Below are 26,767 nucleotides of genomic sequence, written 5' to 3'. Positions count from 1 at the left end.
CGGAAAAGCTTTGGCTCTCCGCCACAGCTTTTTCTCTCTCTGTCTCAGCTTCCTGGCTCTCCGTCGCCAATTGTAAACAATTGCGCAATGCTCGCCTGCTGTTGCTCCTCCACTCGCCTCGATGCACAAATGGTCACTAAAACTGGATTGTTGTGGCCAATTCGGCCTGCCAGCCGCATTGCAACGGCCTGTGGGGTTGTGTTGGATTGTATTGCTTTGGGCGAAGGTCCTTATTTGGTGGTGTTTTTCAAGAAATAAAGCTTGAGAACTTGTATTTGCCTCTTTAAAGTTATGATAAATATTGTAGATGAGCATATAAACATTAAGTGACTTAATAGGTATACTTATCAAAATTTGTTTTAAATCAACCGCAATAAAATGCTATGTTTAACCCACTCAGAAGAACAAATATATATGCATCTTTATTGATCGATTTTTAAAAAACTACTTAAAAATTCGAATAATAAATTACGATTTAAAAAACATCATTACATTAAAATTCAATTCTCAGTTTAGTTTGGCGACATGCCTGTCATTACACAGTATTATTGACGATCAGAAATTGAAGAACTTTGCTTTAACACTCAAATTGCATTTCAATCCTTATTTATAGTAGTGTGTAAACAGTGACAGAAGGTTGTAAATAGTTTGGGGCAGTTCTCAAACGTTCAGCACCCGGCCAGACGCCTTAAAGCATGGCACTGTGCGGTTCGATGAATAAAATTCAAAATTAACGTACTGGCAAAAATGAAACGGTTTCGAAATTTGTAGAAAAGTGAACTAATTATCAACTAGGCGAGGAAGTAACCATCCGTGGACGCAAACATAAACTGATGTACGCATATTTTCATGTGTAAATATATATATAAAACGTTTCTAACAAACACGAGGCACGTCGAAATGTAAGTGAGCAAAAATGAAGTGATCTCTAGGTTGGTTTTCAGTTTTTATTCCGACTCGGGGAAATTTGGTGGCTTCAGTTGCTTCTTGTCTTTAGTTGACCTCACAAGGCTGCGTATGTGTGTATATATGTATGTCTATGTGTATAGGTGTACATGTGTATATGGATAAGAGTCTATTTAATCAATTTGAAAACGGTATCAACTAACTTTCAACTAACAATAACCTTACCGCCGACGCTTCGCTCAGTTTCGACCATATGTTTCCCTTCCTGTATGACTAAGTGTGCGATACCTTAACAGCTGCATAACTTTAGTTTACCATAGTTTCATTACGCTTTTGTGCACTAGTGTTTTGAGTTAGTTTCAAGTTTCCAAATTATTTACAACTAGCCCTGCATTCCGGCGTTTACTAGTTTGGCGAGTATTTAGATTACTGGAACTTGCGCGTGGCAGTTCTGGCCTTCCAGGCCTTGACCAGGTTGTAGGCGAAGTACAGCGTAAATCCGTGCACCTGGAAGCCCACAAAGCAGAAGGCATACCAGAAGACGCCGTACGGATAACCCTGTAGAAAAACCGAGGTTTAGTAGGGCGGCTCTTGAGGGATTAACTGGCCCAGCCACTTACGCGCCACACAAAGATGTCTGTCTCGTCCAGCTCCACCGACTTGTCCAGCGTGGCGAACTCCCACACGTCCGAGAAGTAGTAGGCGAAGCAGTAGAAGAGTGGCAGGATGGCGAATAGCAGTATGGCCACCATATACTTCTGCATTTCGCGCACCTTGTTGCCCCTGGCGGCCGAAAGGCCCAGGAAGGAGGTGAGCAACGACGCGGCCCACACGTACTCCCACCACAGGGGCGGTGGGACCTCCAGCTCCTCGATCTCCAGCACAAAGATATCCAGGTGGTCCAGAATGTCCGACGTCAGCTTGGCCAGCATCACGAAGAACAGCAGGGCGTGAAAGAAGATGCAGTACTTCAACCTGGACTTGTTCAGCAGGCTAAAAGAGCAGAGAAAGTGGTCGTTCAGTGGCGGATCTGTGTGGGTGAGCCCCATATTGGGGCGCACATGCTGCCCAGCTGGCACTTTGCCCACCCGCCCCCTACAGCAGCAAGTGGGTGGGTGCAGCAGCTCCAGGGTGCTCCGCCGCCCTGGCTGGACGCCACCTGCGATTCGGCTGCAGTAGGTGCCGCCTGCAGGTGGATCTACTGCCACAGGCGCCCCAGTAATTAGATAATTTCGAGTGTAGCTGAGAGCTGGCGATAGCACGAAGTGTTATTAACCTAATTTGATATGTGCCAGCTACGCGCTGCCTGAACTCGAAGTCGTTGCCATCGGTGCCCGCGACCATTGGTCCGCCGCGCGTTGCCATTTCGTTGCCTTCGTTCGTGGGTCGTGTCGTTCGCTCACGTCGTTGCTTATTTTTAATAAATAATTGCACAAAAAATAGGGCTGGCACTAGAATCGATGTGTGTGCGATACCATCGCTGCCACCAAAAAACTGGCGCACATCGATACGCTCCTCGCTACCATCGATTACTTTCGCTTGAAAGCATAGCAAATAACCGTTAGAAAGAGAGGGGAAATTCCGCTAAGTTTTAGAATGTTCATTTTCAGAAAGTCTGCCATGGAAACTATTAATACATCTGCATGGAAACTGTTTACAAAACATTAATTAAATTAAATAATTAGCCTTTTAACTGTATTAGCAACACGTGATTAGTCATATTATTTAATTATTTTAACTTATTCTATTACAGTTATTAAACAGTTATTAGTTTTAATAAAGTGGCAATGTGGTCGTGGTGACTAGCTCCGCTTAGGGAAATTTTAATTGGGAGGATGACTTCGCTAGGTGTGTAACCTCGCTAATGCTGTGTAGAATAAATGTGTTATACTTACATACGTAGAACTTCAGTTTTTCTCTAGTTAGTTTCGGCAGAATGTAGATAGATATTCGAACTAGTCGCAAATGAGAACGATTTTTTAAAGGTAATGCTGAGAGTTTAGCATTGCTAATCTGAAAAGTGGGCTGGTGAAAAATAAAACCAAACCTATTCTTAATGGCATTAATGGCACTTAATACTTTAATTTTCATATCTTTTTTGCACGATTTTAGAAAATGAGGGCTGGTTTTAATACTCCGATTGAAATCTTCCATCCATATGAGAATTATTTCTACTAAAAGTACAAACGCTAGACTAAAATGAATTGAATTGCATTCCAATTCCAATATGTCTTATAGACCAAATGGCAGAACTAGTAAGATTTAGTAATGATTAATGATTAATGAACGGGTCGCGATGAAAAATATTACTCGTAGATTAAAAAAGAAGTATTCTAGATTCCTTTTTCAACGAATATGTATCAGGTGAAAGGAAGTGTTTTTCGAGCCAATAAAGCATATATTGGTAAGGAACACTAGCCGAATCGAACTGGCCATGTCCGTCCGTATGCACGTCGAGATCTCAGGAACTACATATATAAGAGAGATTAATTTAGTTTTATTGCTATGTCAGAAAATGTTGAAATTCATGTTTGAACTTTCACTAGCAGAGAAAGGAGTATCTAATAGTCGGGGAACTCGCCTGTAGCGTTCCCTCTTGTTTTAGTTTCTCCGTACCTTGTTTTTGAATTTGAACTGCAGTTCCAATTTTTCGAAGCCAATAATGCCTAGTGCGTCAAGCCGAAATTATCATAATTGGGTGCAAGTGCTCTTTGATGGGATTATGCAAATTGGATGCAGCTTTGTGTCCCAATCAGTTTTCCAGATTGGAAGCAGTGGGTGTGTCCGGCGGACTTTCGGCGCTCTGTCAACTGGCCAGCACCTGTTGCACCGAAATCCATAAATCAATCTGCCACGAAACAAGAAACAAGCGAGGAAAAGCCAATCTGCGAAAATAGAGAGGGCGACGACGTTTAAAAATAAAATAATGAATTTCCCATTTCAACGCACTCTCTTTATGCTCGCTACGCTACAAAAGTCGAGCATTCGGCCCGGGTGTGTCATCAGTTCTACGGCGGTATTCCTCCGACTTGGACGCGTTTTCATCGCATGCGATCGTCTCCGGCCGAAAGTCGCGTCTTTCCCGCTCCGATTTTAATGTCAGTTGTTGATAATTTCCGCTCGAATATTTATGCTGAGCTCGGTGGCTGACACTTTCGAGTCCAAAGTTGAAGTTGCGCCATAATTGCGATTCGGTCCATAAGGTAATAGACCAGAATAGTACCATCACAATGAGTGGCACTTGCATATTAATTGCATTTCATCGCCGAGTCTTTCTTTGTTTTCGCCAAAAATGAAAACACATACGCGGCAGATTTCATGACTTTTGGGGCCGGGACCTCCACCTCGAATGTTGCCATTATATATATATATATTTTTTTTTTTTGGCAAATAATGCTATATGAACTATAAACCAATTGGTTAACCCTAAGAATAGAAATAAAAGGAATTCGGCTAGCAAGATGGCTCCTGCATAGATTGTACTTGCACTAGCAACTAGTATTTGGTATTGGTATTGGGTCTTGTTGATGTCCACTGTATTTGCATATGATTCGACTTAGCGTGTGCCGTGCGATATTTGCTTAGTTATTACAGACTTAAAACCATATCGATCGTGTGCCTTAGATAGATAACAGCCTGTTTAAAGTTCTGCCTCTTTTCATTTCAGCTGCGTTCCCCGGTGATACCTACACCCCCGCGTGACTTGTCGGTTCCCAGTATCTTCCGGATAGCCCAGTCCCAGTCACCGATCCTGAACCGCATCCAGAGCCCCAGTCCAACCATGTCCATTGCCGATAAACGCGCCTCCTTCGCGCGCCGCGCCGAATCCCTGGTGGAGCGGGTGAGAGTTATGAATACCATTTACGAGGTACCGGCATTAAGTGACCACGGATCGTGAGATCGATACTCGGTTTTGTTTGTTGCTTGCTGCCCCGCTTGCCACTAATTCAGATTTATGTTGTCAGCACTGCTGCTGGCACGGCTCGTAATTTATGGCTCGAGGCGTTAAATGTGTTTCACCCATGCCATGACACTTTCCCAGTAGAAACAACAGTCCCAGGCACAGTCAAATTCCCAGTAGCATCGATATACATACATATCTGATTAGGTACCAATGGCCGTGGGTGGCGGGGCTCAGACAGCCAGTCGGTATTTCTCGGCTGATGGTGACGCTGTTTGGCTTGGCCCGACTGCTTTAATTAATCTGAAACACTCGCGTACGTTGTGCACATCGCCTTAATGAGTGGGGCCAAATTGTGCTCGGATCAAGGTCGTCGGAAGTGTTCCCTATCACAAGACCGATTGCCTCCTATGGGCATGGTTACACCCGCCGCACAAATGTGTGTGTGTTTCTGAAGGGCAGCTCTCGGTGGTCTCAAATCCATGTACGAGTATGTATGTTCTTCAGTAGTTGGAATGGCCTTTTGGCCGGCAGAACAAACTAAGGCTATACTCGTAGGTGGCACAGGTCACCACGGAGCATACAGCTCTTTAGTATTAAAGAAACCTAGATTGGATGATCCTGATCCTTATAGGGCACAAGAACGATCAAAATCAGTTCGGCTTGCTACCAATGGCATATTCGCACTCGCGGGGCATAAAAGAGTCATTGCTCCACTGTCTAGCTAAAAATAGGTGTCCCCATGCAAATAGCCCCCAAAACTGCGCGGTCATCGTGGATGTAGCAGTGGCAGTGCTTATGCTTCTGTATGGGATTGTATGGGGACTCAATGGAATTTTAGCAGAGTAGCCCCAAGCGAATTTGTCAGCGGTTGGGAGAAGTGAAGACAGTCGGGGGCAATGGGAAGAAGGCAAAGAGTTGCATGGGAGTAGGGAAAGACGTCCATATAATGGCATCCACACTGCAGCTTTAAGTGAGCGGACTGACCAGGGCACGGCACACTCACTGGAAAGACCGGGTTCATTGGACAGACGATCCATTTCAAAATGATTTCTGCACATCCATACATCGAATACCAAGAGTAAAGAGAGAGAAATTGGGTGGTCTAAAGGCAATGAATGGGAAATAAAAACGAATTAAAGTGACACTTTTGAAAGAATATTCATTTTATTGTGTACATACATTTGATATGAGGTTAAACACCATAAGCCTATTTTAATTATATCTTGTGATATCATAAATGCATGGCTTTTTATGCTGCTTTAATAAAATTAGTTACCATATACTGATTGATTTTAAATTGATTTCTCAAAACATCTAAGTATATTGCTAAGTATTTGATTTCAAATTTGAATACCCATTTTGTGTTTAAACTCACTTTCTCCTCAGGAAAGAGACATTAGATCCTCGTTTGTGGAACGACTAAGCTTCTAATTAGACTGTTTTTTTTTTAGCTGAATCTATTAATAATATACCCCCCCCCCCTCCGCCAAGGAAAGTGGTGGAAGGGCTTTCTTTGGCCGCGCCAAGTGGAGGAATTAAAAATGTTAATTAAATTTCGGTTCGGAATGGAAGGTGGAGGGTGGCGGAGGGTGGAACCCGAGCTAGGTGATTCGCCTGCCAAGAGGGCGCAGTGGTGGTGGGGGATTCGGGACCAGGTGTTAGTAACACGGACTTTGCTTACACTTTGCATATCAATTTGGGACGAGTGGAAGCGGATGATAATGGCGGTAATGATGCTGATGATGGCGCTTATCAATCAGCGCGGGAATTTCGGTGACCAAAGCTTCATTTGCATTCCATTCGAACGACCTTTCACTGGCGGATGATCGATGTTCGCATAAGCCATGCCCATCTTCCCCCCATCCTCCGTCCGCTGGGCCAACGCATGCATTTATTCCATGTCGTGTACACTCCTATCGTTCCGCTCGTGAGTCCAAAAATAGCTGGGCAAATAAGTTGGGTGGCGTGAGTTCGCGACTACGACGACGCGAACATAACGAGCAAAATAAATGAACGATAAAAAGCCAATAAAGAGCGGCATAAATAAATGCGTAAATATCGAGCGTATACATTATATCGTTGCGGAGGAATTTCCGAAGATTGCCTGCCACTTTGCAGGGCAGGGGCGCGGCTCAAGGGGCGTGGCAGGAGGCAGGAGGCATAAAGGAAGATTCGGCAAACGCATTTGCTCAAGTGTCGCCGTTGTCATCCTTCGGCTGTTGGTTTTTCCAGGACGTGTGTTTGTGTTGCCATTTGGGCTTAAGTGTTCCGGGCTGATCCTGCTGGTGCGGGTGGTTCCAAGGGGGAACAGGATGCTCCTGTAAATGTAGGACGGGATTTAAACTGTTGCAAATATTTAGTGGGCTCTTTAATATATCCAAATATATCCAAATTCAAAACGTTAGGTCTTTTCCATTAGTCTAATTAGTAAAATACGATATAAGAATAAATTGTGTATCAAAATTCATGTGCTTATATTCCCTTTTTGGCTCGACAATTTACACAAAGTGCTTGAGTTTGTTTTTATATTTTAACCCATTGAAGAACAGAACCCCTATGATGGCTTTTGCCCAAGCTCCAAGGCACCAAAGGCACCGAAAAAATTGATTGGATTTGTTTACCAAGAGCCATTGCTTCCTGTTTCGCTGACTGCCGACAAGTCGTTGTTTATCTCTTGGAATTTAGCGTCTGTTTGGGGGAAAACCTTGAAGTTGAGTTCCTACTTTCACGCTTAACTTTGCGAATTGACATAAATGGGATATTTGCGCTTTGCCAACTCCCCAGATACTCAGATACCCAGCTACCCAGCTACCCAGCTACCCAGCTACCCAGTTACCCAGCTACTCAGCCAACTACTTGGATCCGCCTGAACCCATGCTCCGCAGCTTTTGCCGCCTTGAGCAATCGGCTTACACACTATCAATTGCAGCCACCCTAGTTTTAGCACCACCCCCCTCCCCGCTCTCCACTGGGATCCCATTCAGCCATTGTTTGCCACACCCACATCATCCGCTAACCGCTCGAAAAAGGCGTATATTCCCCAGGTGCCCATTCACCTTCCTGGGCCAACGCCTGCCCGCCCATAAATCCACCTCCTTGGCGGATTTTGTTGTGGGTTCGAAGCACCTGCCTGGATAATTGTGGCTGACAATGGTGTTTGTTCGTTGCTCGTCGTTTATGTGCATGCAGCGCTGTTCCTTCGCCCGCCTTTTGCTTAATTCCTTTGTCTGACTGGCGGCTTTATGCGCTTTCAGTCATCATCATCATCCCCATTTGTTTAATTAAAGCACGTGTCGAAATTGAAACACAAAAAATTATGACACATATCTGCTTATGGCCTTGGCGGAAATGCATGCAAATTTTGAGAAGATCAGCGAATTGCTCTCGTAAAACATACATTTAATATGGTTCATTTAACTGAAATGAAACAACCTTTTGAAATTTTTAAAATATCTTCAACGGTTTTTCTTTCTGTGCTCTTGTAAATCGAAAGAATTTAAAATCGCATGGAGTATCAAGTATCCAAGCCTTCAGTTCATCCAATATTTTTGGTTTACCCCTAATTGGCTTCAACATTTTGCGCTTTTCTCATCCAACTTTAAATTACTTTCACTTTGGCCAGCCAGCATTTTCGAGCTGCATCATCGGTAGTTGCGAAGGGGATGGCCTTCGATGTCAGCACATAATAGTAATCCATTCCATCATATCACCGTACCGGCCGCACCGCACCTCTGCACCTATGCTCTGTGACCCTTTTTCCATATCCATATCAGAAATTTCGACCCGGCGGCCACGCCCCCACCCACAGGCACAGCCCCTCGTGGCATAACCGCAGCCGGCTTGACCTAGGACACGCATATTTCTAATGCGCATTTCGCCAGAGAAGTGGGCGGAATTGGGGTGCCCGGGTCGTCCGGGGAGACGGATTTGCGCATTTCCCGCGCGCTGACAAATTAGCACATCAAAACAAAAAGGCCAAAAAGGCTTAGAGCAACAAGAGAAGAAGGGCTGCAAAGGCGAGAGCCCGCCGACAATAAAGAGTCTGCTCAACAATGCCACCGAAAACAAAGTAAGACAAAAAGGATTTTTACATAAACCCACGCAAGACACCCACACAAACGCAGGCCAGCAGAAACACACACACACACTCTTACAGCGACGAACGTGAGTGGGCGCCAAACTAAGCGCGCCCAAAAGTAGGCAACGGAATTTTCTCGGCAGAAGCTGTAGGTGCGCGTGTGTGCGTGCATGTTGCAGTGCGAGCGTTGCCAGATGGAAAGAAACGTATATGTGAATGTTCCCTTGAATTTTAAACTGCAATTACGTTCTTTAGAGGTAATTGAAATATTTGGGATTGCTTGACGTAAACAAATGAGAATGAGAAATATTTATATTTTCTGGTTGGTATCTAGAATCACTCTTTGCCAAAGCTAAAAATACTATAAAATTACACCACAAACAAATAAATAGTTCATAAGCTGTATTTAGCTAGGTTTTATAGGTAGCATATTTGTCTAGATGCATATTTTAAGTAATCGTAATGCATTGAAGATTCCAGAAACTACTATTGACGCATACAAAGTCAAAGGACCAGAAACACAATATCTAAATGTGATATAAATGTGATATAAATTTAATACTTTTCAACACAAAACTCAGTTGGGAGTCGAATTTCGTAATGCGTAGTTGGTGGGCAACCATCTGGCCACGCTCTGTGCAACACCTTCCCAACAAACTGCCCTACGGCAACATTTCAACACTTGGCCCACCCCCAACCGCCTCTTTTTCCCCGGCAGCATCACTGCGAGAGCGAGAGAGACAACGGTAGAGGGGGAGCGAGTGGGCAGAAGGCGATTTCACTTGGCCATTTCACTCATCATCAGTTTGTTTTGCTCCCCGTTTCGCTCAGCTTCGTTTCGCCTCGGAAAAGATCGGCTTTTCACGCCGGCGATGGCGATGGCGTAGCATTTTCCCATGATAAGCCAGTTTTCCCAGTCGTCGCCAGGCGTTCGAAGATTGCGCATTCGTTCAGAAACGCGGTTCCGCCCGATTCGCATCCGATTTCGGTTTCCATCCTCGAGTGCTGCTGTGCGCCTGATAGAGCCCCGTTCGAGCCACGCTTGTGTGTCCCGCAGTTCCTTTGAGCAACCCAGTGAAGTGAAGCTACCGTCGCCCGAATCCCACACCATGTCGAAGCCGGGAACCCCCAAGCACGGCGCCGGCTCATCCTCAGCAGCTGCTGCCCCCGAGAAGATTAGCGTGAGTTCCGACATAGCAGTTTACCGCCAGGAGGACAGCTTTTCGAAAAGTGCATCCTGGCTGATTTGGGATGCAGAGCATCAGAACACCATAATATCATGTTCCACATCACTCCCGTCCGTCAAGTGCGTTAATGCGCTTTTCTAGAATTCTCTCTGTGCGTATACGTAATATTCGTAACACGCCGAGCTGCAAGTGCGAGCGACTACTTCTGTTAACATCTCAAGTGTCTGAGTGGTATAATCTTTCAAAAAAGTCGGGATAAATATTTGCACGGAAATTAGTGATGAAATTGCAGACGAGTGAATTAGTTTGCTATAAGACCAAGTTGTTCTGAATAATATTTAAAAACCTACCTAAATTAAGAAATTATGAAATATTTCTGAGCACTTGTACCACGAAAAAGCTATTAGTTTTTCTTCCACATGAAAAGGGCTAAATAGCACGTAAATGGAAAATTATACTATCAAAAAAACGTAAGGTGTTGAAAATGTAATCAACTAATTTCGTGACAGTTCGAGGGCTTTGTGGAATTAGTCTACCTAAAATTCATCCCCTTTACTTCCTTCAATTAAAAAAGGTGAGCGCGAAATGCTAAGCCAGACTAAGCCACCGCGATCGAATAGAGAAAACAGAATACAGAATATATTGTAGAAACATATGCTGGTGACCTCGAATTCCCCTTTTGGCACGGGGTTACCTTTTGTAGTTGGGTGCTGTTTGCTTTTTATTTTTTTGGCCCTCGGTGCCCAGTGAACTGGGCTCAAAGGGCATAGCATACTTTCTGTCTTGCGCCTCATAAAAATTGCATAATTGTCGTTCTGCATGTCGTTGTTTGTGCGACTCTTTGTGTGGTCCTGTTGATGTGGCTATTGGAATGGGGGCGACTCAACCATTAGCCTGGAACTGCATGTTTCTTTTTACGTGCCATTTGCGGTCGCATCTGGCACACAGCAACTGCGTAGAGTGGGCCAAAACGAATCTAGGTGCTCAAATGGGCAAAATTATGGTGTTCGTTCGGTCTTATTGGCCTGCTATTTCCCTCTTTTATTAGGCAGCTAATTATATGGCGACAAAGTGGTGCGGACTCTAAACGGAAATAAAGGAACATATCCAAGTTGAAAGTTAAAGTGAATGCACCCACTTCATTGAAATATGGTTAATTTATTGTTGAAATGCTACATGTTATTTGATAATTTGCGGAGAAAACTAATAACTGGAATATAAAAATTAAATCTTTATAAATATTTGCTATGTAGCATTTTTTCACTTATTCGCTTTTGGCCCTCGTGGCTGGCTCATAATTTCCCCATTTTCCTTTTCGACTGAGCTCATTAAATCCTGACCACAATGTGAGCTGCGCCACTTCCACCCCGACCACATGGTGCACACCCTCTTGTCCTGCATTGCAATCTCAATCCAAATATGCTGACTAAAGGGCTTTGCTGGAGTAAATCTCTGCGATATATGGCTGTATTCCTGTCCGACTCGCTTTGTTTCCCAGTTTTCCGCAGGGCTCGCTCATCCCCTCAAGCGGAATCTGAATGCGATGGAATTTAACTAGGGAAAAGCATAATGGGGAGTCGGCTGTCCATATAGGGGTATGCATTATACATGATACTGCAGACCGGGCCAGACCTATACCACTATTCCCACGACTTTTTCCATTTTCCTTCGACATTCTGCCCGCGGGTCTTCCATTGGCCGCCTTGAAGAAACTTCCCATAATTTGTGCTGGCCCACACTCACACTTCAGGATATAAGTCCTTTTCGGTCAAGTTTGCGTTCTTTGTTCCGCCCAGCCAAGTTTCTTCATCCTCCGAGTTTGTTTTCGCCGGAGCATCTGGCGTGTCCCCTGTCCACAAGACGAAAACTTGTTGACTTCGAAGGCATCGAAAAACACGCGTTTCTCCTTTTATTTCAATTTTTTTTTCATATTTTTTCCTCTATGCATTGTTAAGTGAGTGGGAAACGGTGGCGTAAGAACTTTGCCACCGGCAAAGTGTCAAAGTTTGCAAGGCAAGGTTGCTCATACGCCCCGTTGCCCCCTGCGGCTGCGGGCGCAAACTTAAAGAACATTTAATTGGTGGCTTTAAGCACCGGCCTACATGCCCGCGTGATTTGTTTGTGTCTATTAAAAATTCCCTGGCAATGCGGTCGCTTCGCCAGAAAAGTGTGCTGGAATTTTGTTTGCACAACTTTTCGCATCACTTGGGGGCTTTTGCCTTTATGCAACCGACCCCCACCCCTCCCCCTGCAAGGTTTTCCATAAATTCAAACACTTTTACCCAGATTTTCACCGCCCTCATAACGGCATCCGCAGGCTGTTGGAAAAGTGTCGGGGCATAAAAATCCCATCAAGTATACGTCAAAGTGCGGCCAACTTGTGCTCCTCTTAGATAATGCCTGGCAAAAAGGTCCTGCACGAGAAGTCAAAACGATTCCAATTCCAAAATGCTGACTGTGACTTTTCGCTCTGGATTTAATTGCATTTCAACTAGATAGGCAAATTCTACTTGGTCTAGAAGAGCCATTAAATGGTTCACATCTACATATGGCAACTGAATGTTTTAGTCTCCGAAAATCCACCTGCCACCAATCTTTGAATCGGACTACTAGGGCAGAATAAATATGTAACTATGTCCCAATTATAATGCACTGCACAATGGCACAGTCCACCGATGATTACTATGGATACAGACTCGAATTTGTGTACATTAGCAGGATTTGCTGTGCCAAATCAGCTGGGAAATTAAATATCATATCAATTATGTGGCCTGCACAATGCACCTGCAGAATTCAATCCAGGCAATTGCTAATTGAAACATTTCGCCCGCCACTGGGTATTCGGAATATTAATTGAGATTAATGCGTTGTTAATAGAATGAACTCGGAAATGGCACAAGTACGAGGGACCAGAGGCGGCCCATATCCGATAATTAAATCTACATTACCATTACGCATGCTGGCCAGGAAAAGGACGGCAAAAAGTGAGGAATAGCATCAACAGAATGAGCCGGGCGAGAAGGAGGCATATCTATGTGGGCAATCCACCCCCAGGACGACACATGACAGCACTTAACCAAATACCAATAAAATCCTCAGAGCTGGGGATTTTGGGGCGTTGGGGGCATCCCCAAAGTGCTACGGTGCAAGTGCGGTTATTAGACAAAATCCATTTACACTTGAATTCGCTTTTGGCCAAAATGAAGTGGCCAAGACGGGACCTGGACCTTCTGTCCGTCCGCCCATCAACAAACTGGGAAACGGACTGAAGGAATGCGAATGCAATAAATTAAGCCCGGGGAGCAGTCCCACCGATTGAGTTAGGCGTGTCCGGCGAGGAAAATGCTGATTAGCGGAGAAAATAGGGGATTGGGTTCCGGAGGACGGGCCTGTGGCCTTAATTCAATGGCAGGCACTTTGTTAAATAAACTTTCTGTTCAAGTGGCGAATACTTCTGCAGCAGACTTGGCTCTCTCTCGAGAGTCCTTAACTAGGTCCCGGCTTTGTTTTACCCGATCCACGCTGATGAGTTGAAACCCTGATGAGCCGTGTGGTGGGCAGTGGGGGATCAGAGATAAATGGTGACCTATATCCACCTGGCTGGCGAAACACTAGTTTCCAATGATGGTGTATACCTCTGATGGGCAATTAAACAAGCACAAGACATTTAGCCTGCATGCTGATGGATGGAGTGCTGAGGTGCGAACTTTTAGCCATTTCAATCTTACAAACTTTTCGACTTGCGTTTAACGATTTTTTGAACAAGCAACCAGATGACAACTTCTGGCTACAGCAAGTTTTCTCGTTCTTGGATAAAATATATTGTAATTGGCAAACGTTTGTTGTTTGCCTTTCGTTTTTGCTCTTGGAGCAGCTCAAAGGATATTTCTGATTCGTTTAGCAGATTAGAAACAGTCAGAAGATAATAGATCAATATTCAAACGAATTTTAATGTAATCACACAAATATGTACTCAATCTTATTAAATGTAAGGTTAGATACCCCATTCTGAAATAATGGGAGTGCGAGGGAGAAATTTCAAAATAAGCTTAAAAACCACACATCGTTTTGCGGAACAGAGTGTATCAGGCATCAAGCCGTCAACTGTGAAATCCATCAGCAATCCTGCAGACTGAACCCGACGGAATGACGGCTCCTGCAAACGCTAACACAAGGATGTGAGTCCTGGGAAGGGAAGGGATAGGAAGCGTTTTGATATGATGGATACGGGGCTGCCGTGTGTAATGGGCACTTAGGTCGCTGCCACATGACTGCGACATTAGAGGGGAATCGGGGCAAATGGGATTGCCGAGGGGGCACGGGTTTGGGTTCACGGGTTCACAGGAATCAAGAATCGGGATCGAGGCTGAACGGCAACGTGAAAGCGCAGTCAGCCGGCAGGAAAAAAGCGATACGAGGATGTGGAGGAGATACATGAGCGACCAAGAGCTATGGCAACACGGAAAAGCAACAGCAAGGAGGTCAATGAGTTCAGTACAGCGACATCCCGGCAAGCTGCAGCATTCAGCTTTGGCTTGGGGCAGCGCCTCAGCTTTGGAGGACTTCCACCCACTCACCCACACTTCTGGAAGGACCCCATTCGCTTTTGTTATCCTGCGGAGAGCAAGTGATACAGTTTTATGCATGTTTTCCAGGCATTCAGGACATCGTTTTGGGCACACTTCACATACGGTTTCCTTCTACGATGCAAAACTGAAACGCATATATCTGCATCTGCTAGTGATATTCAAACAGATGCCCGGAAAATGCTCATAATGAAAACCAAACTTTGCGGACATGAAAATGCAATTCGTGTCTCGCAAAATTGTACTGCTCTATTTTGTTGATGGCAAACAAGTAGGTTATTTGGCAACGGGAAAATACATTCTTGTGTGTGCGGTTTAAAGAATACCTCGACTGACATTGTAGAGCATTTCAAAGTATTGATGTTCTACAAAAAAAAACTATTTTTGGGCGGTGAGAATGGGAGTGGCAAGATTTTGGAACAACTTACACAGCGTAGTCGTCAACTTTCTGGATTTATTGGTTCCCGAGATCTAGAAGTTTATACGGACAGACATACGGACTGACAATCTTTCTCAAGATTATATGAACTTTATAGTGTCTTTACCAGTAACGGGTATTAAAATTGCTTACCTCAAAAATACGAATTCATTAGCTAGCTGATGACTGTTGCCAATTGAAGAACTGACCCCAACTTGTTCCTTGAAAGTCAACATCATCTCTCATACATACGTGTTTCCGTCACAGGAAAATCTAGTCAAAGACATGACAACTATATAGTCGTGTGTCTCAATTAAGAATCCAGATGCACATGGCAGCAAAAACAAGGCAGAGTGCAAGTATTGACCCAATCACAAGTCAATTAAAGTGCGACGAGCGCAGACTGAAAACCGGAGGAAGGGCGGGCGAGCTAGACTTTTTCACGTAAATCAAACGATTGAGCCAAATGACTTTTTAATTGACTGATGACTCTGGCAATGCCAAGAGCCACATGCAAGCGGCCAAAAAGTTTTTCTGACGCAAAACGAGTAAACATTTTCGCCTTTCAATTGAAAAGAAAAAACTCGAGAGTGAATAAAAACTTCAGTTGGCTGTCGCATCAACTTTATCCCATATCGTTGGCCTACGAAAGTCGGACTGATTGGACTGATCGAACCACGTGTTTTTTGGTATAAAAGAACGCTATAACCCCATACTTTTATCGGTATTATTTAATTAGACAGAAAACATGTATATATGCTCATTACGTTTCTTTGAAAATCAAGGAATCTGAAGAAGAATTTCAAAGTATAAAGTCTTCAGCCTTGGAATTTACATACATACATACCACACATCATTCTTTAAAGTTTCATTTTGCTGGGTGTACGTCAGAGTATCAAAGGCATTCGACTGTTAGTGAGTGAAAATTCTGCCGGAGCCAACCGCACTACATCCGTCATCCGTGATCCATGGGATATAAGTGAGGTCAAATGTCAAGGATTCCGCTGGGGGAAGGTAAATGGATGGGCTTCGGAAGGTCGTAAAGTGCAGCCAGCCAAGCAGCCATGCAGTTCGTCACAGGTGGCACCATCCAGATCCGTCCAAACCCAATCCCAATCCCAATCGCAACTCCGCCCACCTTTCCACTTTCCACTTTCACTTTGTGTTGAGGGCGTGCCATTTATTGGCAATTTCATTATTTATAAGCGTTTTCCATGGCATGTATATATATACTATATTTGAACACTCTGATGGACGGACAGGTGCACAAAAGGCTACACTTGCCTCATCGTTAGTTCGTCAGTATCCCTGCAATTGCCCAGGTCCTGGCTCCCAGTTCCTCCTCTTCGTCTTCGTCACCAATTGTCAACACTTTGTCGCAGTCATTCGTGGAATGCATCAAGTAAATAAATTTCCCACGCCCTCGAGATATACTTTACGATGTGAATTGTACACAGTTCGGAAGTCGAATTCCTCGACTATAGGATGCTGCTCTGCTCATGAGATGTTTTTTCCAATCAATAAAAGTTAGCACGATTATTTTTTAAAGCGGGAAAGGTTCCCATTGCGCTCTGCTTTGTCCTTGGCAGAAACATGAGTCCAATCCTTACGTTCCCCCGTCCTGACCAACCCACTCACACTCAATTAATGCCAATTGATTCGTGACGGGGAGCAAGCCGTCTGCTTGTTTATTGTCCATTATGCAGTCGCCTTATCCAAGCACGGTGGCCAATCCTCCCCAGCTTGTCGATGGATTCGCGTGCGATGCAGCCAGCTGCATCCTGGCTTTGCATTTTGCATTGTCCTTGGGCGGAAAGATTAGCTCTGTCAGCTGGTAAACGGAGCGCAGTTACATAAATAGCCAATTTGAGTGATTTATTTATGCGCCTAATTTGAATGGAAAACTTTTTATTGGCATGGCCGCAGGTGAAACGACGACTCACAAATGCATTTACATAATACCCATTCCGTTTATTTATCTATTTACTGGCTTGCACAGCACCCCCAAATGAGCGGGTGGTCTGAAGCTTTCGCTTAAACCAAATGGACATTAAGGGGCTTAGGAAAATTCTTGGCCGGAAGAGGTTCTTGGCCCTGTTGGTCTTTTGACACTTGTATAGTTTCGCTCAATTTCAATAAGTGTTCGATGGACGTGCCATGGTTGTGCTATTCGAACCTGGCGGCTTCGTGTGGGTTGGCATGCCCAGGACTCGCAGGACAAAGGAGACTGCCGATGCTCCCGTATCAATTCGAGGTGCTTCGCAGGCTTATTTGCTTTACGCCTTAATAAATTCCGAAATGGGCTCTGGCAAGGCAGAGGCGCCTGAAAGTGATAGGCCAAACACAATACACTTCCCTCCGCAAATCGAACATTTTGTGATGGGGTCCTCCACATGTAGCATATTGGACTAATCTACCCTAAAAATACCATAAATGATTGGGTATAACATAGCGTCAATACATTGTGACACTTTGTCATAATAAATATAAATATACAAATATACAAAAAAGACCACCAAAAACTACGTAAGCACTCCAGCGCCCCAGTAATACGATCTAACGCTTATACATAAGCCGATCGCGGAGCGTGGGAATGCTGAGCATGCACTTTGCCGCTCAAGTGGTCAATGCCTTCTGCATACATATGTATATGTATAAATGTAAGTAAGAATGCATAGATATAAGCAATGTATGTGCGGGTTAGCTGAACCCAACTTCAGCACACTTTGATTATTCAAATAAAGAACCTCGAACAGAGCAGAAGCTAAGCTCTTCTTTCATTAAACATCAAAATAGCAACCTTTAAAATAGCACCTTTCACACACAGCTTGAGTTACACAAATCGATACTTTGAGCTTAACGCAAGATTAAAGTACAAGCTGAATAATAGCTCTTATTTAATTCGAGCACGCAAGAATTTAAAGTGGCTAATTAATAAATAATATACCTATCAAAGTTGTTTGTTAATAAAAAGTGAAGGTAGGAAAAACCGTTTCCAAGCTGATAAAATTTATATATCTATTCTTGATCAGGTATCCGAGTCGATCTGGACAAGGCTATCTAGTTGTTCGTATGGACATAGAGATCTCGATGTTTTTCCAAAAGTAATAAAACTACTTTTTATATCGACCTGTTAAAACCTGCCATTTTGACCTAGATCTTAATGGTATCATATTTTTGGAATATCTAAACGGAGCATTGGGCTTAAACAAGATGTGTGCTTCGTCACTACTTATTATTCCGTCCGCATGGAAAAGTATGACTTAAGCTTAAATAATACATGAACCACCCAAAAGAAAGGTCATGTTTGTTGTTAGCTAACCCAGGCACTTTAAAATTCCTAAACTTCAAATTGAATTCGGTCAATAGAGCATGGAATTCAGTTTAGAACAGAGTTTTTAAGGCTAAAAATACCCCTGAGCTTTAAAATATTCAACAGTTTGGTGGGTTTTCCTTAAATTTCGAATTGCGTTGCACGAGTGGGTGGGTATTTATGAAATGCACACGCACATATTCACCATGCCTGGGCGAGGAATTCAAATTCAAATTCGAATCCAAATTTACACAGGGCAGGACGAGGAGTATGGGCTTGATATTTGCGGGCCAGGGACACAAGGTGGCTGCCAGGACATCAAGGACCTGCCAAAAGCAAGCGCTCACAAAGTCAAATGCAGAGAAAAACATTTCACATTTTTTGGTCATTTCATGCCCGTCATTTTTCACGCTTGAGTTTGTGTTTATGGCAACGTGAAAATGATTTTGCCTTTTTTCGAAGTTTTCAAGTTTCCCTCTAACAAATAACCGCATTCCGGACACACACTTCAATTTATTCACAATTTCGATTACCTTCGATTACTCTTGCAGAAATACAATATCAGCACAGAGAAATGCGGGGATCTGACGGTCATAGTGCAGGTGAGTTGGGTTCGGACCGTGTCCTCTTCAAGGAGCATCACCTTAACCTCTACACTCCATTCTTGTGATTTTCTTGTGATTTAGGGCGACCTGTCACAGCAGGAGAAACGCGCCGTGTTCATAACGGTTCACGACCTGGGCTGCAACCGTAAGTAGTAGTAGCTCCCGGTTGGACTAATTGACTAATCCTGGTCATGTCCCCAGACAACTCATTCCAGGAGTTCGTGAGCAGTCCCTGCATGACGGAGATCAAGGAGCGCTCCTGCTTCATCCACGTGGACGTGCCGGGGCACGCGGACAACGCGGAGGCCCTGGCTGACGGCTTTCCGTTTCCCTCGCTCCAGTCCCTGGGCGAGGACCTGGTCACCGTGCTGGACTACCTGCACGTAAAGTACGTGATCGGCCTAGGCGAGGGTGCCGGAGCCAATGTCCTGGCCCGCTTCGGACTGGCCCATCCCAGCCGGGTGCTGGGCCTCATCCTGATCAACGCGACTGGCAGCGCCGCCAGTGTAGTGCAGTCCTTCAAGAACAAGGTAAATGAGAGCGACTAAGCTCTTTTGTTCGTGCTTCCTGAAATTGGCTGCCAAGAATTCGGGCCATTAGGTTTTCTTAGCAAACATGATAACGTTTAAGCAAGGGTTTCTTAAGGCTTCTTTCTTAAATGCAATATAACTTAAATGTTAGTGTTCAAAGTTGTGAATACAAAGATTTAATATTAGATTAATATTATGTAGAGTCTTGATAGTAAAGTTAAATTGCTTAAATTGAGTATTAATAGAACATATCTAAATATATGAATACAAAATATAAGAAACTTCCGTGTACCTCGTACATGATTCTTACCATTTGTACAGCGGCGTAAAGACGTTACTCATACGCAGTGTTGTTCAAAGCCATTCTAATTTAAAATGCACACCTATTTTTTATTAATATATTGTTTATTTCCTGGACTCCACTAATTGTTCTGCCTTCTCCACTTCATTGCAGTTCATTAGCTGGAAGAGCGACGAGGTGGCCCAGTCGGCTGAGAGCTTTCTGATGTACCACAAATTCGGACATGTAAGTAGTGGTAATCGGAGGGGCAGGGCCTGTTCCCCATCCGCGCCAGCTTTACTGGGCCATTGGCCCGCCGTGGTGGAGTGCGTGTTCTTGTTGGTTTGATCTCAGTGTCGTAATCACTTACCTTCTGTTCTATTTTATGTTTGAACCTAACAACCAACCAACCGCCAAATCGAACTCTGTTCGTCTGCGCATTCAGGTTATGGAGGTAAACAGATCAAACGTCTCTTAAACCAATCCCCTTCTAATCGAAATCCCTTCGCAAACCTCGATTAAAATCTGTGCTGCAGTGCTCGCTGAAACTCGAACACACATACATATATAGTTTTAGGTCCCCTCGTTTTTGCGGCATGTTTATTTGTTTATTTACTTACTCGTTGAATTTATCGTTGTTTTCTTCTAGAACTGGGTATGTACATAGTTTTCCCCTCAAGAATTGGACCCAAGCCCCTGTGCAACCAAAATTGGAAAGAAAATATTTATCCACAATCAGCTTCATTGCATATTACATATTTGTCAACTTGTTGTCCCTACTTATGTATTTGTTTTGTGCACGACCTTAAGTTTATAGTAGATAGTAGCCATAAATTGTAGTTCGCTACTGAATTTACGCCTCATGCAAATGTTCTGCTTTCCTAAACACTGCTTCCAAAACTACTGCCGGTAAATCACCGAATCCTACAGCAAATCGTGGGCGAGAATCCGGACAAGGAGAAGATCGTGGCCGAGTACCAGAAGCGTCTTCACCGATCCCTAAACAGCAAGAACATCGGTCTCTATGTCAAAGCATTTATGAAGTAGGTCACACACTGCATGACTTGGATTCGAACTAACCACGTTTCTGTGTCCCTAGTCGCAAGGACCTTACGCTCAAGGGCTGCAAGGTAGATGTCATCCTGATCACGGGCATGCTCAGCCCCTATGCGTCCATGGTCGAGAAGCTCCATCGCGACGTGGAGAAGGAGAGGGTCACCATTCTGAAGATCGAGCGGGCTGGCGATGTCCTCGCCGATGCTGTAAGTGTGTTCTAGGTCTATGCCTTAAGCAATCTAGAATGGGGAATACGAATTTCTTTCTAAGTATGATCGTTTTTGCCCAGTCGTAGTCAAAATTATGAATAGAATTTAAGCAATCAAAACTAACGGGTGCACATCTCGTGAAAAACTTGACTGTTATTAAGCTACCTATCTAAATTCATAGAATACCTGCAGATGTAACTTGTCAAGTAAATTGATTGCATAGTAAATAACATTGAAAATCCGAAAATTTTCCAGCCCGGAAAGGTGGCCCAATCCATTCTGCTGTTCTGCAAGGGACAGGGGCTGCTCACGTCGGTGGTGATGCCAGGCGTGGATCGCGGACGCGCCTTCTCCACGGCTAGCTCCGGATCGCTGGAGGGGGCCAACGGATCGCGGCGCCTGTCGCGCGGCATCTCGATGGAGGATTATGACAAGCCCAACATCCGCCGGCTCAGCATCATGAACAGTGAGTTGCCCAAGAAGGAGTAAATTAGACGAGACCACGCCACGCCCACGTTGGTAGATTAAGCTTGATTGCGTATTTAAACTACTTAAACTGGTAAAATACCTTTAGTCTGAGCAAAACGTATATGTGTGAACCCAGAGCCAAACAATCATCCCAAGTGTAACCGCTTTTCCGCGGATTTTAGGCCAAATTCTAATTAGTAATCGCTTAAAGTTTTTAAAGAGTAGCAAACCCAACAACAACACATTGACCATCCGAATCCGAATGGACGGAAATAAGCCGAAAACTGTATTTACACTGTGTACTTAGGATTAGTCTTATGTATGTAACCCCAAGAAGCCCACCTAAGAATCTGAAACAATGTTCAAACATCCATATCTAAATCTTCAACTCGACCGAACTTATCACAACTGCTAAACACGAACTATAAAACGCAATCTATTTAATACCTCCGAATAGTAAACTGTACCTAAACACGTAGAAACTAGAATGGAAAAATCCCAAATGTTACTCCTCTACTCTGTCACCCTTCAACTTTCTAAACTTTCTATAGTGAACAGTCTCAAATGTTGCTATTTTAGTAAATAAAAGAAAAACAGAAAAAATCATATACAAAGTTCGAACAGTCTAAGTTGAGACCAGCTTTGCGAAAGATGCACACGGATTATATATACTCGTATGTATGTGTAAACAATCAAAACCAAAAGCAATTCGAAAACCAAAGAATATTAATTGTCATGTAGGTGTCATGCGTTTTTCAAAGCGAGTATTAAAAATTGTTTTATCGCATTGGCTTTAGCTTAACATTTAGTGAAGACATTTAAGTCGACCAAGCACTCAGATAAGTAGATGCAACTACACCGTTACACAATAAAGTTAAATGAAAACGCCTATGCTGAGTTTTAATTTGTTACTAAATATCTTACACATTTTGCATGGCTGTCAAATTATCGGATGTTTTGGTGGGCCCACCTTTTCACTCATAATTGCTGGCTTTATTCATTTAAATCATGTGCATTAAGCCCACTAAATAACTTTCATTTTATTCTTAAACGTGACTTTGAAAACGTTGTTTTTGGGCGCTTAATATTGAAAATTCAAAAATAGAATAGAACGCCCATCTCTACAAAATTGTCCATCACTAATCCAAACGATAGTTTGACAAGCCTGTGGTATTTCTTGCACTGCTCAAATGGTCACTCTGGTGCTTAAGTGCTTATTTTAACAACAAATTTACGAGCAGTTGCTGGAAAATAATGTTGATACTGAGCTAACCTGTGTCCCTTTTTGACCCGTCGCCCACCAACCAGCCAAGCACATCTTCTCCTTCAACAACGTGTACATGGACGCCCCACCGCCCACGAAGCCCCCTAGGGGTGTGAAGTACGGCAAGGATGAGGTAAATTTCTTCAAGCCCTCGCTGAAAATGGTGTTCATCTCGCGTCACAGTTTTTCCAAGCAATAAACCCATCTGGAACCGCGCCTGCTTGTGTTTTCCTTCGTAGATAATAGTTTTTTAGGGGCCGTTTGCCTGTCCCAAAGTTGCGGGTCCAAAGTTGATGACGACACCATCTGGTTGTTGTTGCTGCCGCACGCCCTCTTTTCGCTTAGCGATATTGCTTTTCTTAGATAAACCATGAGTAATTCCCGGTGGCCGGCTTACTTTTGCAGTCCGCAGGATGTGGCTTCCTGGTCAACGTCATCAAGTCCCTGGGATTCAGCGAGACCACCGAGGAGCGCCAGAAGGAGAAGCAGAAGATCGAGGCGGAATTCAAGCGCTCGGATCTGCGCTTGAACGAGCTGGTCTCGCGGCACGACCAGCAGCTTACCCAGGTGCTGCCCCTGTTCAGCCAGGTGTCCTCGGAGGTGACGGCCAGCCGGGAGCGGATTCATGCAGTCAAGGAGAACCTTGGTGTCTGCAAGCGGCTGCTGCAGTGCCGGCGCGATGAGCTCCGGAAGATGTGGATGGATGCGGTGCAGCACAAGTACGTTCTGGAGATGCTGGAGCAAATGTAGGTCACGCTGCCCTTGTTGTTCATTGAAACGCGCTAACTATATCGTTCCTTTACAGCCAGGAGCTGCGCAAAGTGCCTCAAAGGGTGGTGGGCTACACCGCCAAACGACAGTATCTGCACGCCAGCAAGGCCCTAACTGATGCCCTGACCACCCTCAATGGACCCTTACAGGCCGTCGAGGGCTTGTCAGATTTGCGAACTGACCTGCAAACCCGACGCCAGCAGCTGTATCAGCGGCTGCACGAGGAACTGGTCACCCAGGTGTACACCAACTCGGCCAACGAGGCCCTCTCTTCGTTCCAACGCACCAACTCCAGTAGGCTGAATTCCAGTTTTACTCGGGGAATAGGTGCTCGTCGCTCTACGGATCGCATCGAGGCCAATGCTCGAGTGCGCAAAGCGCTGGCCGAAATGGCGCAGAGCTTCGATTTGGACAAGGCAGAGGTTATCGAAGACGCAGATCTCATTTACCCGGAGCTGAGCATGAGCTACTTCGTTGCCATCATAGTGGAGTCGTTCGGAATGCTGCACAAGGTGCCTGACTCTCTGGAGACACTGCGCGTCCAAATCCAAACAGAGTTGCTCAACGTGGTGCGGCACACAACGCATCAACTGTCTGTGAGTGGAGCAACGGCGGACACCAATCCGCTCCTTTCACTTCTGGAGGTCATATTCAAGCAGTTCAAGGCAATCGCCAAAACGCATTCCTTGTTGCTGAAGAACTATTTGTCGGTGGGACAGAAGTACTCTGTTGTTGGACCGCAACCATACGATCTAACCGATTTCTGGGCCCAGGCTCAGTCAGTGGTAAGTGTTGGACTGTCGAGCTCTTCTGAATCGCAATTCAAATTTACTACCACCAACTTGTCTATTTAAGTTGCAACTGTTGCTCACCGACTACTTGGATATACAGAATGCTGCCGCGGACGAAAGTGCCCAGACGGGGTTTTCAGAGCCCACCAGCAACATAAATTCCTATTTTCTGAGGCGCAAGGTGCCGAGGCAAGTTACATGGCAGTTAGCGGACGCACTCTTTTCAAATAATTATATTATTTTATAACTAGCACCAAGCGATCAATGTTCAAGTTCGATAAGTCCTCGCACGTTGGCACGAGCAACAATAGCGACGCCTTCAAGGAGCATCGTCGCAACGCCTCGGATGCCTCCGTGGATGACAACCTTGCCGGCCAGCTTGGTGGCAGTGGCAAGGGCTCCACCAGTGGCCTCTTTCCTCACGAGAAAAAGCAGCGGGAAAAAATACTTATTTGTACGCCCGATCAAAGTATCATAACCAAAGTGTATCTACCTCTAATGGGATATATCAAGGAGATAGAGAACTTTATGAAATGCAAGCCAGGGTAAGAGGATACAATAGTAGCTACTGCATTGCGTGCATGGAAATAATATTATATTATAATTTCAGGCAACCCTGCAGTCTACATGACTTTTTAGACAACTACATTAAGGACACATTCCTAACCAAAGGCCACAACCGCAACCTGCAGCTGACCATAGAGTCGCTGTCGAAGAATCAAGACGCATGGCGCACTATTATAAGTCCTGAGGAAATAAAGGCTCTTAATCTAAGCAGGCCGTTGCTGCAGTCTACTGTGATGGTCGAACGGAGGTTGATGGAAACTAAGAACCTCATTCAAGACTTGCCCTGCTACTCCGAAGACCTGCTTAAAATGGTGTGCGCGTTGTTGAAGGCCTATCGGGAAATATGTCAGGCGGCCTATCGCGGAATCGTGCAGCCAGATTCAGAGGATAAGAGAATTTACAGCGTGGCATGGCTTAAAGATGAAGATATCAGCAGGTTTTTAAAGTAAGTATAAAGGTATAAAAGCTACATGAATTTATAGTTTCTTCACTATTTAGAACGCTTCCCAACTGGACTGATTTAAAGACCTACAGTCAGAAGTCGCGCCACAACCGAAAACTGCATCGCGGAAGCTTTGAGCCGTCGGAGGAGGAGAGCCCGTTGCAGGTTCAGCAGCGCAACATCCGCGAGGCTGAAATGCTGACCAGTAATTTAGGCGAGGGTGGGATCACCCAACAAGAGATTTTGGTCGAGATCAGTGTGCTTAAGGAGCTGGCCATACTGCAGGAGAGCATGGAGTGGTTTTCGTGCCGAGTGTCGGAATTTGCCAACGACTTACGCCGGCCGTTGGTAAACGGACTTAACGCCGTTCCAGCTGAGTGCGGCGCCGACATTGCTGTGAAGGATGGGACGATCAAAGTGATGACTAATCTGGCTTTGGAGTTTGATGAGCTGGCGAACACCTGCCTGCTGGTATTGCATCTGGAGGTGCGCGTTCAATGCTTCCACTATCTGCGCTCGAAGTCGAGTGTAAGGACCAACAGCTATGTGGGCTCCAAGGATGATATCTTGGAGCCCGACCGCCAGGTGCAAGTTCTGACCAAACGACTGTCTGAGATGGATGAGGCGTTTAGTGCCACTCTACATCCGAGGAAGACCAGGGTAAGTTGAATATTCGTCTCCAGTTGCATTTTGCTCGAACGTATTCTTCTCTAGTACATTTTCGAGGGTCTGGCGCACTTGGCATCGCGCATTCTTATCCAGGCCTCCAATTATCTGGAGCACATAGATCAAATAACCGTGCAGCGCATGTGCAGGAACGCGATTGCCCTGCAGCAAACATTGAGTAACATAACTGCCTCCAGGGAAGTGGCTTTGGATCAGGCGAGACACTTCTATGAGCTGCTTTGCATGGAGCCAGACGTAAGAGTGATTGGCCCAAGTTTTGTAATTCACCTTTTTACTTAGAAACACTTTGCACTTACCCACAGGAAATACTCAATGCGTTGCTGGAGCGGGGCACTCAGTTCTCGGAAATGCAGCTGCTCAATGCCTTGCAGTTGTCCTGCAAGTCCTTCGGCATAACCGACGCCAATCTCCTCGCTTCCTATCAGCAGAAGCTGTCGGACATACTAGGCGCCAAGCCCTCGAAGGGAGTAGTTGTGTAGTTAGCGTGGCAGGCGGCGGGTAAAACCAATTTTAATATCCATACTTTTGTTTACATCGGCTGCAGGTGTAAGTGCAAATTGTATGTTAGTGTTAAGCTCAAAATAATTGCGAATGTTCTGAACATGATTGGCGAGCACTTAGTGTTGTAGCCGTTTGTAAAGATACATATTCTAAAGATCATTAACAGTACTTCAATGGCCTATACACAATAAATGAGAATTCAAC

General features: G+C 44.7%; 3 protein-coding genes across 15 annotated transcripts, besides 3 other annotated features; 2 read left to right on the top strand and 1 right to left on the bottom strand.

The window, feature by feature from the left end:
* Positions 1 to 390: 390 nt before the first annotated feature.
* On the bottom strand, positions 391 to 2,384 carry jagn (jagunal). Of its 2 annotated transcripts, none has more exons than NM_169103.2 (3): positions 2,183 to 2,384; positions 1,527 to 1,899; positions 391 to 1,464 (listed from the first exon to the last, which is right to left on the bottom strand). In NM_169103.2, exons 1-3 carry the CDS (start codon positions 2,269 to 2,271, stop codon positions 1,333 to 1,335), a joined length of 594 nt encoding a protein of 197 aa, NP_731002.1. In that variant the 5' UTR covers positions 2,272 to 2,384; the 3' UTR covers positions 391 to 1,332. The 2 variants fall into 2 exon arrangements, with proteins under 2 accessions (NP_731002.1, NP_649585.1); NM_141328.3 differs by having other exon boundaries at positions 936 to 1,464.
* CG2082 (uncharacterized protein) lies at positions 623 to 23,019 on the top strand. Of its 12 annotated transcripts, none has more exons than NM_001170043.1 (10): positions 623 to 835; positions 4,574 to 4,747; positions 18,944 to 18,994; positions 19,079 to 19,142; positions 19,199 to 19,527; positions 19,982 to 20,053; positions 20,457 to 20,462; positions 20,738 to 20,850; positions 20,907 to 21,069; positions 21,328 to 22,429. In NM_001170043.1, exons 2-10 carry the CDS (start codon positions 4,688 to 4,690, stop codon positions 21,559 to 21,561), a joined length of 1,092 nt encoding a protein of 363 aa, NP_001163514.1. In that variant the 5' UTR covers positions 623 to 835; positions 4,574 to 4,687; the 3' UTR covers positions 21,562 to 22,429. The 12 variants fall into 12 exon arrangements, with proteins under 12 accessions (NP_001163514.1, NP_001163517.1, NP_001246935.1 ...); NM_001170046.1 differs by lacking the exon at positions 20,457 to 20,462 and adding an exon at positions 20,253 to 20,261; NM_001170047.1 differs by lacking the exon at positions 623 to 835 and adding an exon at positions 3,907 to 4,109.
* Positions 3,355 to 3,507: a mobile genetic element.
* Positions 17,474 to 17,851: a mobile genetic element.
* Positions 18,061 to 18,168: a mobile genetic element.
* On the top strand, positions 22,702 to 26,767 carry Sec8 (Secretory 8). Its single transcript, NM_169098.4, has 9 exons — positions 22,702 to 22,937; positions 23,210 to 23,550; positions 23,610 to 24,360; positions 24,431 to 24,555; positions 24,618 to 24,911; positions 24,977 to 25,378; positions 25,432 to 26,035; positions 26,090 to 26,296; positions 26,365 to 26,767. Exons 1-9 carry the CDS (start codon positions 22,881 to 22,883, stop codon positions 26,539 to 26,541), a joined length of 2,958 nt encoding a protein of 985 aa, NP_730996.2. The 5' UTR covers positions 22,702 to 22,880; the 3' UTR covers positions 26,542 to 26,767.

Source organism: Drosophila melanogaster, chromosome 3R, assembly GCF_000001215.4.
Source record: "Drosophila melanogaster chromosome 3R".
NCBI lineage: Eukaryota > Metazoa > Arthropoda > Insecta > Diptera > Drosophilidae > Drosophila > Drosophila melanogaster.
Note: the sequence above shows the minus strand (reverse complement) of the source record. Positions and strands in the feature narration are given on the sequence as shown.

Coding starts and splice junctions, on each gene's coding strand:
- Sec8 (NM_169098.4), top strand. CDS start 22,881: ATGGACGCCCCACCGCCCACGAAGCCCCCTAGGGGTGTGAAGTACGGC. Junction 22,938..23,209: donor TGAAGTACGGCAAGGATGAG/GTAAATTTCTTC, acceptor TTACTTTTGCAG/TCCGCAGGATGTGGCTTCCT. Junction 24,556..24,617: donor CTGAGGCGCAAGGTGCCGAG/GCAAGTTACATG, acceptor TTTTATAACTAG/CACCAAGCGATCAATGTTCA.
- CG2082 (NM_001170042.2), top strand. CDS start 9,998: ATGTCGAAGCCGGGAACCCCCAAGCACGGCGCCGGCTCATCCTCAGCA. Junction 19,528..19,981: donor TGCAGTCCTTCAAGAACAAG/GTAAATGAGAGC, acceptor ACTTCATTGCAG/TTCATTAGCTGGAAGAGCGA. Junction 21,070..21,327: donor GCGATGTCCTCGCCGATGCT/GTAAGTGTGTTC, acceptor AAAATTTTCCAG/CCCGGAAAGGTGGCCCAATC.
- jagn (NM_169103.2), bottom strand. CDS start 2,271: ATGGCAACGCGCGGCGGACCAATGGTCGCGGGCACCGATGGCAACGAC. Junction 1,900..2,182: donor GCTGGCACATATCAAATTAG/GTTAATAACACT, acceptor CTGCTCTTTTAG/CCTGCTGAACAAGTCCAGGT. Junction 1,465..1,526: donor CAGACATCTTTGTGTGGCGC/GTAAGTGGCTGG, acceptor GTTTTTCTACAG/GGTTATCCGTACGGCGTCTT.